General features: G+C 38.0%; 1 protein-coding gene across 1 annotated transcript; it reads left to right on the top strand.

Annotated features, from left to right (window-relative positions):
* Positions 1 to 1,140: 1,140 nt before the first annotated feature.
* On the top strand, positions 1,141 to 14,079 carry LOC124255932 (arrestin domain-containing protein 3-like). The gene is made up of 7 exons (XM_046689879.1): positions 1,141 to 1,466; positions 2,494 to 2,664; positions 5,636 to 5,856; positions 6,815 to 6,994; positions 8,116 to 8,304; positions 9,023 to 9,341; positions 9,613 to 14,079. The coding sequence occupies exons 1-7, from the start codon at positions 1,295 to 1,297 to the stop codon at positions 9,783 to 9,785; spliced, it is 1,425 nt and encodes a 474-aa protein (XP_046545835.1). The 5' UTR covers positions 1,141 to 1,294; the 3' UTR covers positions 9,786 to 14,079.
* The last annotated feature ends 201 nt before the right edge of the window (positions 14,080 to 14,280 follow it).

Raw genomic sequence — 14,280 nt, 5'->3', positions numbered from 1 at the left:
TTTTTCTATATACAAGTAGAAGTGCAAAAATGTATCAAAATGATTTAATAATATTTTAGTTGATACAAATACATGATAAAGTGAGTCCATTCGACATAGATGCAATCAACACACCGCGTCATTCCGGCAGGTGTTTGGTGCAGATGTTTGTATGTGTAAGACATATAAAGTGTATATGCATTGTGTTTGTCCACTGGCTGATTAGACACTGTAATCATTGAAATGTGTGTTTTAAACTTCAGTGGAATCATACGCTAGCTCAAAAACCGTGTGATTGTTATGAATGGTATTGCTTCTTATGGGTGTAACAAGTAAATTTGATTATGATGACCACCCTTGAAGTGTTTGTTCAAATTCAAATAACATTTTATGTACTAGTGTTTTAATCGTTGTTCCAACATCTGTAATGGTGGTAATAACAATTGTATGGTGTCATATTTTGTATGAATTATTATAAAAATTAATATGTCTCCTGCCGTAGTGTTTGTCTCTACCATCTAGTCCTCACCTCCGTCCTCACCTTCGTACTTACCTCGCTTCGCCCTACTGCTAAAAACTAACTCACTCTGTATATTCAAACTTGGAAACAAGGCGTTGGATATTTAAACCAATATTTAGGAGAAACGCTGTAGGTCGGAAGTAAACTACAAGATATAATTTTGACACACACATCATCAGTCAATGGCAAGACACGGGGCAACTTCTCCTACAGTTTGTCACATATTTCCATTTAAGTAAATATCACAGAGATTATGCAAGAAGCGTTTTGACAATTTGGGCCCAGATGTAGGACATATGACTGCAGCCATTGCAGGCATGGCTCAATATTATTTTGTGATGACCTTGAAACCTGGTGAGCATACACAAAGTATTTGACGGATTTTACAACTGCTTCGTTTATTTCGAAATTGAACGGTGTTTTACTCACATTGCGAAAGATAAACACTGAGCAGGGGTGTCCTCACTCCTGTTTATTTCTCAATATTCTTTACTGCTATTCTACTGTTTCAGTAACGACACACTAACCTGACACTGATAAGGGGATTGGTACTCCACTGCCTGTTTTTGACCGCAAATCAATCTATTTTGGGCATTTCCTTATGAATCACGGAACGTGCCGACCTCTGGCGATTGCAAAATTTCTGAGCTCCTCACAGCGGAAAGAAGGTTCGCTGTTGTCGCTGTTGCGCTGTGCTCTGCCCAATCCTGAGCTCGTGCCTGACATTTTACAACAACAACCACACGTTCTCGGATTTGGTATATTTGCTGATACGCGAGATGTTGTCCCGTTGAAATGGCATATCCAGTTTACCCAGAGCTATTTTCCATCACCCTGAACGACAGTTGTCTCCAAGATGTATGGAATACGAACCCGTCACAAAGACCCCTGATCGAAGTGGTCAAGCCCGGAAGTTATGTTGAAGGGGTGCTGCGAGTAACGGTCTCTGAATTACTACGATGCAATGGTAATCACGGGTACATATTTTGCCGGTCCCTCCCTTTGTTCATCTTATATTTATCATTATAATGAGAAGGGCATAAAAAGAGTTATAAGTGACTGAGTGAATGAATCAAACAGGGTTACCAGCTGTTAAGATGGTGAAGCAGCGAACAGGTTAACGCATATTTACACTCTGTTACACATCCTTTTATATATGTGTTATTTTAATTGTGTTTAGTACAGATACTATGTTAATTTTTATTATACACCATTGTATATACGAGGGATCTTGAATGTGTAGTACAAATACCATATTATACACTATTGTATATACCAGGGATCTTGAATGTGTAGTACAAATACCATATTATACACCATTGTATATACCAGGGATCTTGAATGTGTAGTACAAATACCATATTATACACCATTGTATATACCAGGGATCTTGAATGTGTAGTACAAATACCATATTATACACCATTGGATCTTGAACGTGTCTGTTATATTATTCACCATTATACCTGTAAATGAGTGACATTGATTTAAATTAATGTCCTTTAATTCCTTTTTGTATATCATATTTGACATCATTACCAGTACCACCTCTGTGGTGCAGTGGTTAGAGTGTCCGCCCAGAGAGCAGAAGGTTGTGGGTTCGATCCCCGACCACGTCATACCAAAACACATTAAAATATAGAAATTGTTGGTCCCCGCCTGGCACTCGGCATTAATGGGTACAACAAGGATTGGCCGGCTCGGAGTCATGATAATGTGTCTTACTCTGAGTGGGGTATTCATGCTTAACTTTGGCATGGTATCTCTGTGAGCTAGCACTATAAAACCAGCATAAGTCTGGGCTAGTACAAGCAGCCACACATACACACACACACATGCTCGTCATCATACAAATGAAATATTCTTAAGTACGACGTCAAACTCCATTTCACCTCACCTTTGACATCGTTATAATGAAACTTCTCAATAAAAAATTTGACAACTCTAAGAATTAACAACTCTTCTTCAATCTGTTTCTTCTTACACTTTTACAGGGATATTTCTGTCTGCTCGAGGACTCCTTTGTGTTTTTGACGGGTTTGCAGGCTCAGAAAAAGTGTACAGACTTATGAATGAAAGTTTTCAAAAAGCCCAAGAAAGTCTGAGTAGCAATGAGCACCATGAGGAAAGAGACCTAATGATTTTGCCAAAACTTCAGCTGTTAGGTAATTATTATTTATCATTGTTATTATGTTTAAACATATTTTATTCCATTCAAGAAGAAAGAAAAGGATTGGCAAACAAGCCTAATTGGCTTATATTAATGCCGCTCCATAATACATGTGAAGGTTCACATTTATGCGTAATGTTGTACATTTTTATAATAGTTATAACAAGTGATCTCTGAATAATAACAATCTTGGATATCAACAATTTATCTTGGTTTTGTTTCATGGCCAGTTGATACAAATAGGAAAATAATAGAAACTACAAAAACTTTTATGAATCAAATCGTTTTGATGTAATAATGAATTGATGGACTGACCTTAGAATATCCATATTCGTCTGATGTGATACTGAGTTATTACCTTTTTCATAGAAATAAGATTCGTATCAAATGCTTTCATACTTAGGACAGATGCAAAAAATATTTATGAAAAAATAGTGGAATACATCCTCATAATCTTGTGAGCAGGAACAAGAAGCATTATCAGAAATGAAACGATTATACTTATCACTGTTTAAGTCACTGCATCCCAACCTAAAGCAGCAATGTATTATTTGACAGAATCGACTAACAAAATTTAGATCGAACATTGTGTTGGTATTAACTTGTGGTGTGATTAAATTCTTAAACTGTCCAACAGAGGAAGCATTTGTCGCATTTGTAGGTAGGTCATTCCACAGTTTAATTGTATCGGGCAAAATGATTTGGCATAATTAGTAGATTTGCATCTTATAGTTCGATAATTTTCATTATTCCTAAGATTGTAGTTACTGTTATCAGAAACATTCCCTGGAGCAAGATCACAAAGATAGTCAGGAACCATATGGTTTACCATTTTGTAAAATAATGTTAATTTTGAAATTTCTCGCAGTTTCGCTAAGGAAGTCAGGTTTGTCTTATGATATAGTTTCGCATGGCTCGTACCTCTAACTGCACCACATATTGTGCGTAAGGCATCTAAGTGAAGGTGCTCTAGTGACATGGACTGTTCGTTTGTACCATTGTCCCAGAAAAGACAGCAATAGTCAAATAAAGGTAAGATAAAGGATTTGTACATTGTTTCGAGAGTTTTGCATGATAGTCTGTATTTAAAATTATGTGTAACAGGGCCTGAGAAGATCTCGGTTGGAACTGGTCTTCAGGCACCCATGTTTGTCGTACGAGCCAGTAATTGGGGACAGTTAGGCATGTTAACATGGTTGACTTTGCATCTTACTTGCATGTCACCATATCCAGATATGTAGATCAATGCTCATGACATCGATCACTTTATTGTGTTGTCCAGACGTATTTAGAGACTTTTGTCTAGCTGCATTATTGGAATTTCTAGAAACGAACAAATGATAGAGGGCAACCTCCTCTCATCAGCTCTTCATGTGTTATCCCCACTTTCATTCCCGAATGGCACAAGTTGTAGTAACCATAGTATTGTATGTTAAAACCAAGCTTAGTAACCATAGTAACTTATGCTAAAACCAAGCTTAGTAACCATAGTAACTTATGCTAAAACCAAGGTTAGTAACCAAAGTAGCTTATGCTAAAACCAAGGTTAGTAACCATAGTAACTTATGCTAAAACCAAGGCTAGTAACCACTGTAACTTTTGCTAAAACCAAGCTTAGTAACCATAGTAACTTATGCTAAAACCAAGGTTAGTAACCAAAGTAGCTTATGCTAAAACCAAGGTTAGTAACCATAGTAACTTATGCTAAAACCAAGGTTAGTAACCAAAGTAGCTTATGCTAAAACCAAGGTTAGTAACCATAGTAACTTATGCTAAAACCAAGGCTAGTAACCACTGTAACTTTTGCTAAAACCAAGCTTAGTAACCATAGTAACTTATGCTAAAACCAAGGTTAGTAACCAAAGTAGCTTATGCTAAAACCAAGGTTAGTAACCATAGTAACTTATGCTAAAACCAAGGCTAGTAACCACTGTAACTTTTGCTAAAACCAAGCTTAGTAACCATAGTAACTTATGCTAAAACCAAGGTTAGTAACCAAAGTAGCTTATGCTAAAACCAAGGTTAGTAACCATAGTAACTTATGCTAAAACCAAGGCTAGTAACCACTGTAACTTTTGCTAAAACCAAGCTTAGTAACCATAGTAACTTATGCTAAAACCAAGGTTAGTAACCAACTTAGTAACCATAGTAACTTATGCTAAAACCAAGGTTAGTAACCAAAGTAGCTTATGCTAAAACCAAGGTTAGTAACCATAGTAACTGTAAAACCAAGGCTAGTAACCACTGTAACTTTTGCTAAAACCAAGCTTAGTAACCATAGTAACTTATGCTAAAACCAAGGTTAGTAACCAAAGTAGCTTATGCTAAAACCAAGGTTAGTAACCATAGTAACTTATGCTAAAACCAAGGCTAGTAACCACTGTAACTTTTGCTAAAACCAAGCTTAGTAACCATAGTAACTTATGCTAAAACCAAGGTTAGTAACCAAAGTAGCTTATGCTAAAACCAAGGTTAGTAACCATAGTAACTTATGCTAAAACCAAGGCTAGTAACCACTGTAACTTTTGCTAAAACCAAGCTTAGTAACCATAGTAACTTATGCTAAAACCAAGGTTAGTAACCAAAGTAGCTTATGCTAAAACCAAGGTTAGTAACCAAAGTAGCTTATGCTAAAACCAAGCTTAGTAACCAAAGTAGCTTATGCTAAAACCAAGGTTAGTAACCAAAGTAGCTTATTCTAAAACCAAGGTTAGTAACCAAAGTAGCTTATGCTAAAACCAAGGTTAGTAACCAAAGTAACTTATGTGCTAAAACCAAGGTTACTACTATGGAAGTGAGGCTCAGCCCACTGTTAGTAACCACAGGTGTGAACATCATGATGGCAATGCTATGAGTTTATATTCCCTAGAAAGTATGTCCTATATCATGTGACAAGGAGAAGGAACAACCCTGGGAGATTTAACAGCCTGGAATAATGACTTATGTGTGTGTGTCATCTGTTTCAGATTGTAGAACTCAAGGGTTTCTAGCTCCAGGAGAGCATCAGCTTCCATTCAGATTTGAAGTCCCTGCTTCTTTGCCCTCCTCCTTCAAGGGAGGTCATGGCTTCATCACGTACTGGATAGAGGCCTCCATTGACCAGAGGCCATATGGAGCTGACATCACATGTCGGAAGGATTTCCAGATACATGGCTTGTTTGACTTGAATCAATCAGAATCTGCCTTGGTAATTATCAAAATTAGAATTCATGTTATTTTCAAAAACATATTATCATCCTAACATGCCAAAGTCCAAGCTATATTACAAGTATCAAACTTGATTATAAGGCCAATTTTATTAACTCTACAGGACCAAAGTTATGACTAAAGCCAAGATGTTAGCTCTCCAGGACCAAAGTTATGACTAAAGCCAAGATGTTAGCTCACCAGTACCAGAGAGAGAACTATAGGGCATGTGTGTTTTCTGTCAAATAGCAGGCTGACATTTGGTCAACGATTGTGTTTTAGCTGGATATCAAGCACTATGATTGGACACAGGTTTGTTTATAGTGTTGGAATGAAAAAATTATTTATTTTTCTTCAATGTAATTTTCAAATGAAAAAAACTTTGGTTTACTGCATACCTTGATAATGGTGGAATAATCTATATTAGAACATAAATGAAAGTATGTCGTCAATAGCTCATTGTTGTATTCAGCGGCATCCGTACATACGTACCGATTCTTGTTAACGCGATATCTCATGAACTATTGTACTATTACACAGACACCTGTTGATTTGGGTGACCTTGAACTTATCTTCAAGATCATCACAACACTTTTTAAACTCTTGTTAATGTGATATCTCATGCACTGTTGTACCCAACAGCCTATATTGGGGGATTACACAGACACCAGTTCATTTGGGTGACCCTGACCTTATATTCAAGGTCACCACGACACTTTGACCACTTTTCAAACTCTTTTTAACGCGATATCTCATAAAACATTGCACCCAATGTCTTCAATTATGTCGACAGCCTACATTGGGTGATTATGCCACCAGTCATTTCAGGCACCTTGTATGTGACCCAAAAATAAAAAGTAGTAAATATGTCATAAATATTCAATTCCTTAATGGCGGGGGACATTGCCATATCAGTGGCAAACACTTGTTGTATTTATGTTGTTGTTGTTTTACTGCAGGCCCCGTATGAGGAAGTTTGTGAAGACTCCAACTGTTGTTTATGCTGCAAAAATGGATATTACAGTTTTAAGATTACCTTACCGAAGAAAGGGTTTGAAAGGAGAGAAACAGTCAGACCAGTTATTGAAATGACAAATTACACACCATCCAATGTCGTTGCTGATATTAAGCTCACTAAGGTAAGTTTTGGATTGGGGGTGGGGGGTGGTTCAGCCCACCTGATTTGAACAACAAGTCATTTTTTATTTAACATATGTTATATGTGGGATTACACTTTTAGTAAAGTACCGTTTCTAGTACTTTTGTTGGGTTGAGTCCCATCCGGGATTCGAACCCACACCTCAGAGTCAGGCACCTAATTGCCAGCACAGAAAGTCCACCGACTACCCCTCTCAGCGACCGCAACCTTCACAAAAATGGAAGTCTGACAACTGCTAGTCTAGACTGCGGACTTTGTGTACCCTCTGATGAGTGTAAATTGGCATGGCTCCCACGTCCGAAAGCTATGATTACACAATGCCATTTAGAAAGAGGTCAAATGTAATATATGTTATATTTGGAATTACACTTTGTTAGTAAAGTACAAATTCTAGTACTTTTGTTGGGTTGAGTCCCATCTTGGAATCAAACCCTTACCCTCAGTCAGGCACCTAACCCACTCAGCCACCGCGACTTCCACAAAAATGGAAGTCGGACAACTGGTAGTCTAGACTGCAGACTTTGTGTACCCCTCTGATAAGTGTAAATTGGCACGACTCTTTCTGAATGGCATTGTGTAATCACATATTTTGTTGGTTATATGTTTTGCATCTGTGTTATACTTGAAGCAGTGGTGGGGTAGCCTAGTGGTTAAAGCGTTTGCGCCACTGAACACTCTGGTGCAATCCCAACATGGGTACAATGTGTGAAGCCCATTTCTGGTGTCCCACACCATGATATTGCTTGAATATTGCTAAAAGCATTGTAAAACTAAACTCTGCCTCGCCAACAGAATGGATGTAAGGAGGCTTTTCAAGTTGCATAAAGAAGTAATGTTGTCTGCTAACTGATCTATTTGCAACAAGATTCAACAAACAATTTGAACCTTCATATCTCCAGTTCCCGATCCATTGTCTTGGACCATCGACTTGCAGCATTCAGAAATATGGTAAACTTGTACGCCCTGAAGGCCAGAATAAGCCTGGAAACATTGTTACACAATATGGAGATGAAGTTATCCATAAAACGTCAAGGTCATCATGTACTATAAACTAAAACATTTGTAAAATATGTTTAAAAATTGTTTGTATGTTTCTTCCAGACTATTGAATATGAAGTTGGGGGACATACATGGGAGGAGGCCACAGAGAAACTGTCGTTTGCGTCCTTCAAGTTGGAGCCAGGAGTAGATGATGTCTGGAGACCAGAGTTGCAGCTTGGAGACCAGCTTCTGCCATCAAGAATATTGCCTTCCCTGAATACATGTATCAAGATCGTATATAAACTGCGTGTAAGTACCTGCCCCATTGCCGGTTGTTGTTCCTGTATCAGCCTCCTTTATGATGCTGTGCTAAAAGTGAAGATGCAGACAATAGTTAATCCTGTGATAAAGTACACTTCATGTTTTTTTATTACATCCAAATGGACTCTCTCTCTCTCCCTGTCAAAGTACAAACCATTGCATCTCGGGGCTCAGGAATGATCCATATAAGCAGGCCTTCTGTTGCTCAAAACAGGGCATTTATATAACAACATACTACAGTCAACAAAATGACTGCTGTTGCTATTCCTTCTCCATGTTTATCCCACAGCAAACACATTTCACACCCTGTGCCATCCTATTTCCTGTACTTTAACATAGTCTTAGAATTGTCATAGCACTAAGATCGTTCAATATTTGGGGTTTCACCTTGTAAAGGTCTTGTAGCACCCATGATTTAACATAGGCTTGCAATCTTTGTCATTCTGGGATCACTTGTGGAGCAGAAATATTTGGTTCCAACAAACACAGAAATGTATACAAAACTTTTGTTCAATATGGTGGGTGCTGTGCATATCACATTATGGGTATATTTAATTAAGAATAACCCTATTGCTGGTATATATTCATAGCAAAATTCTGAAGTAAATTTGATATTTGATACCATTTATGAACCTTTTGGGGAATAACACATTATAACAAATAGAAATTTGTACGTTCATCAAATGAAATGTATATTTGATTTCAGTTGCAAGCTGAAGTCTCTGGCTGTAATTGTGATGAAATCAATACATCAACAGAGATTTTGATTGGTGACATGGGCATGCCATTTGTCGGAGGACCTCTACCAGTGATGACACAACCACAAACTTATATCTACGAGCAAGTTGACTTAACAGCAGGAGCTGGTGGTGGACCAGAACGCCGGCCTTTACTGCCTGCTGGCTATCCTCAGAAGGGAGGGATCCCTCAGACTGGCTACTATCAGGGCTACTCAGGTGGTCCAGGACCTCCCATAATCCATCAGCCAGCTGCTCCCAGTGCTCCACCTGGTGGCGATGTACCACGTAAGATGACACATGTTTCTTTAAAATCCATTATTACCTGTTTCATCCTTATTTATATGGGGCATTGGGTAGCTTAGCGGTGGCGTTCAGTTATCACACCAGAACCATGGGTTTGATTCCCCACATGGTTACAGTGTGTGGAGACCACTTCAAGCAGATAGTATGGGCAAGGAAAATGAAAAAATGCATTTTTAAAGTAAAAATATTATTTTTTTGTTTTTAATCAAAAAGATGGAATATTTTGTTTGTAATATCAGTCCTTTTCCCCCAGCACCTCCGAGCTACTCTGAATGTATCCAGATGTCCGTACTGTCTGGACCTGGGGACCCATCAGCTCCTCCTGCTGGTCATCCTGCAGGATTCCCGCAGGCTGCAGCTTCTCCGTACTCTCCTCCATCACAGAGCTACGTGTATCACCAACCAGAGCAGGAGAAATACTCATGATCAAGTGCAACATACATCATGGATTTATCTTGACCTGATCCCAGGCCTGGTATATAGCCCTACATCTTCAGCAATATTCAGAAAAAAATCACAAAATGGAATAATAACATTTCAAGTCATGTTCATACATTCTGCCCAAAAGAAGCTAAACAGCATCCAGTTTGTTTATGTGACTATAGTCAATCTGTTACGGAACACAGCCTTCCAGTTGTAAGTGGTCTTTATCTTATTTGGAGTAATATCATATGAGATGTCCTAGATTGGTGGGATCAAGTTGTCTATCACTGATATCAAGGAAGAGGAAGTAACATTAACGCCAAGTTTTACATTCGTGCATATAAATGGATGGATGCAATTTTAAAGACCCCCTATTCTAAGGATATAGTAACTACCTCCACTGGACTGATAGGTGAAAATAGGCTTCTAGGTACTTGTTACAAGTTCCAGTAGCGGGTTTCCAGTGGGAGAGTTCTTTGTAGAGCGTCACTAATTAGTGGTATGTACTTCATTTAGGACTTGTGAGTCACCTCCCTTGGCCATTGCCATGTGTAGTTCCTACTCCTCCATGAAAGCCTTGTTGTGTTCAGTCAGAGATATGTCACTAACGGAGCAGCCTTTCTTACCTTTGTATTGTACAGGAATTCTAAAATCCAAAATACCTTTGTTGCATCGAAATAATTTCTTTATATTGTCAATTGAAGGGATACATTCGAAATGTGAAACCAGTGATGACTCAGAACAGATCACACCACAAATCCCTACTATCAGATGGCGGCAAGTCTCGAGACATATCCTGTGCTATTGGTCGAGAAATAGGACTACTCATGATAGGAAATACTTGATTCAGTCATGTCTTCCTGTATGATGTATGGACAGCATTAGAACGATTGGTTCCAGTAACCTGACTCGCCACGAATAGCTGGAAAATTGCTGATATGGCATAAAGCAATATTCATTCATTCAAATGACTTGAAGTTGGCTCATTTTCCTTGACTATCTGCCTTAATCTGTTCAGAAGCTCTCTCTGGGCCCTGTTCCTCAAAGCGATCGTAGCATTTTGACTGTCATAAGTCTATGTTAAAGTATGGAATTACGGTCATCTTAGGGTTACGATCGTGTTGGGGGCCCTGCTCTGTGAGTTACTGATACATGCCAACCTTTGTATCTGATGAGTTAAACTGACAAGTCATCAAGGAACTGTTTGTAACGATAGAGCGTTGTTATGTCAAGATGTGATAACTGAGTTCCAGTCTGACTGGCTGTCAATTGGTCTTTGGTGTGTCAAATGTTGGGTTCAGATGAACAGTTTCATCTGAGTGTGGCACTCAGTAACACCTCAGTCGCCAAGCTCTGATTTCCATTATTCAGGTACTGGTGAGTCATATATTCAAGTCTTTCAATCATTTTGATAAAATACTGTTTTTTACTGTGTATTGTTTTCATCATGTGTTCAATGATATCTTTTTGTATGTTTACATCTCTGATTCACAGACAGATATTTCAACATTGTGTGGATTGTTTCCAAGCCTTGTTTATGATAATGACTTGTTTATGATAATGACTTGTTTATGATGATTTGTTTATGATAATGACTTGTTAATGATAATGACTTGTTTATGATAATGACTTGTTTATGATAATGACTGTGTCATCCTGTTGCCATGTTCCTATATCTCAGTTTGTTTTTCAAATTTTATATTTTAAGCACCTTGACCTCTATTTTGTGTGGTGGCACATATATTGCGGCACCACAGTAGATTTGTATTATTATATCTATGGATGGAACAATTGTTGAAACCTTTGTTGATGTCATTAGGGGCGGTGGGGTAGTTTAATGGTTAAACAGTGTATGAAATAAGCCAAACATCCAACCAGACATCCAGCCAGACATCAGGCCTGGTAACTTCAAAATGTTACCAGCCCAAAATAAATTTAACCAGACCAAATATGGTGAATTTTACTCAGATGTATAGAACATCTAAATATTTTACCAGACCATCGGGCTGGCCAGCTGTAAATTTAGGCCGTCCGTCAGAAATCTAGACAGTCTCGGGCTTTACTTCATACACTGGGTTAAAGTGTCCGCTCATCACGCCGAAGACCTGGGTTTGATTCCCCACATGAGTGCAGTGTGTGAAACCAATTCCTGGTGTCCCCCTCCGTGATACTGCTGGAATATTGCTTAAAGCAGCATAAAACCTCACTCACTCACTCACTTCCTCACTCACTCACTCACTCACATCAATGCTACAATACAGATGATGTCGCTGGATGTAAAATACTATAGGAATATAGACATTACCCTGCATCTGAAATACAATAAGACTATTTATTGGAGGTCTTTCCTAATGCCTGGGGTGATGTGGTGTTTGTAGCCAGTAGGATGGTCACAGTACTTACAAGCTGTCACACTACCACTGCAGGTGTGCCCCTATTTAAACATGAGGCAGTGGTGTTTTTAGATATTGCAATATTGTTGCAGCAGAAACAAGACATGTTTACATGATACACAAGACCTGGAGGACAGGCTTCTTCATACCTGGGTGAACCAAGCAAATACACAGTCAGTGCTTAATTGTTTCACTTGTGACACGATTTAGAATTTGCACTTCTCGGTTTGTGTATCAGCAACCAACTTTATGATCTTGTGTGTTCCGGTATATTCATCTGTCATTGTTTCACTTGTAGCTTGGTGGAAGATTTGCACTTTATTATTATGTCTTAACAACCATATATTTCATTCTGTATGTTTACTGTACCATACACTGCTGTGAATCCTGTACACGGACGTACCACACTGATCTGATTGTTTGTGTCTGTATGTTGTGGTCTGGTCACTGATCCTCAATGCTCCCAGAGGTCTGTATGTTGTTGGGTTTCTGTTACTTCAGTTTGAAATGTGGTAAGTGTAACTAGTTTAGCGTATTTTGTACATAGGTGGACTTCTATTACCAAACAGTTCAAGGAAATGTTTACACTCCAACCATTAGGAGTAGCCACTATGTTTTCTGATTTGCAAACAAATAAGTGTTTGTGATATTAATCATATTTTTATGTGACATTGGACAAGATATATTGCATTTAAGATATGAAAGAACAGGCCTTTGTTGTCTGTATGGCTTGATTTTACACATTTATTATGTGTGTATTTACTGGAAAAGAACATTTTAGCTTCCAGATTGGAAACCATTTGAATCTTCTTGTAAGCCAAGTTGTTTTGAGATGACCTTTGTTGTATGAATGTGTCTGAGGTGTGTAAGACATGGTAACAGAATGCAAGCTTTTTTATGTTTTTTACAAGAATACTCATATTATTTGAGAATCTCATCATGTGGAATATTGCTAGATAAGCAAGTCCTCCATGGAGTGTTGTAGATGGCATGTCTTAGTTAATATGACTGTTAGGATATAGAGGTTAGTAGCTAAATGTTGTGTATCACCAATATAACTGCTTATCACTAGCTTAAGAGAGCCTTTGGCGAGTAAGTTAATTTGGTTTCATTCCCAGTGTGTCATATTTTGGACAGCAAAACACGCAAGGGAAATAATCTGTTTTTCATTAAACACAATCATGCTTAAAATATTCAGTGTTCATGAAGTTATTTCACTAAATGTAGTAAGTTTAGAAAGCACATACAGGTACAATCTTTGACTGAGATATATGATTGTTGTATGAGGGTGCTTACAACTGCTTAATATTAGTTGTAGGTTGTAGAAAACATTCTTTGAGCAGTGAAATAGATATCATGAAATTTTGGATTGGTGGTATATTATGAGAGATGGGGGCAGGGGGTGTGATTGGTCTTTGGACTCTATCACATATTTCTTCCTACATAAGCCTTCCACAAAAAGATTAAACTGTAATACAACTGAAAGTGGTGCTAATCCCAACTCATTCCTTAATTTATCCTCCAAATATGTGTTTTTGGAAGGCAGTGTTTACTCACTACAACTAGGCGGGTTGCCTAAATAGGACATTGTAAATACTCATATGATGGTTTGTGTTTGAGATCAAGGTGTTTTTACTAAGATAGTGACATGTTTAATAATTGCTCATGTGATAAACGAGAAAACAGAGGATGTCCTTAGGCACCCATAACACAAGGATACTTTATATTCTGTTGTCAAAAGTAGATTTGTGATGTTCCTGTCATGGTGCAATAACAGTTTGTCATTTTGGGGTATCTGATCTTACTGATGGGTGCAGCATGCTGATTCTAAATGTTGAATGTTAGACATATTAACATGTATTCATCAAAATGTGAATAAAAATAAATATCTGAAGTTAACCATATTAAGAGTATTGTGTTGTTTATGTATAGGAAATGTGGTCATTGACTGGATCTTCTCTGGTTCAGGTTCCAATGCTTCTTGACAACAAGTGAGAGTTTTGCTGTATCTTTGCCTCCTATTTTGTTGGTTTGTCTGTTATATTCAGTTCAGGACCATGAACAAATGGTCCTATTGTAGTGAGAGGTTATGCTGAATCAGGGGT

The sequence above is a fragment of the Haliotis rubra genome, unplaced genomic scaffold, assembly GCF_003918875.1.
Source record: "Haliotis rubra isolate DU_JTF1 unplaced genomic scaffold, ASM391887v1 Scf613, whole genome shotgun sequence".
Classification (NCBI taxonomy): domain Eukaryota; kingdom Metazoa; phylum Mollusca; class Gastropoda; order Lepetellida; family Haliotidae; genus Haliotis; species Haliotis rubra.
Note: the sequence above shows the minus strand (reverse complement) of the source record. Positions and strands in the feature narration are given on the sequence as shown.

Excerpts from the sequence above, each read along its gene's own strand:
- LOC124255932 (XM_046689879.1), top strand. The coding sequence starts at position 1,295 with ATGGCATATCCAGTTTACCCAGAGCTATTTTCCATCACCCTGAACGAC. Across the intron at positions 5,857-6,814 it reads ATCAATCAGAATCTGCCTTG|GCCCCGTATGAGGAAGTTTG; the intron begins GTAATTATCAAA and ends GTTTTACTGCAG. Across the intron at positions 9,342-9,612 it reads ACCTGGTGGCGATGTACCAC|CACCTCCGAGCTACTCTGAA; the intron begins GTAAGATGACAC and ends CTTTTCCCCCAG.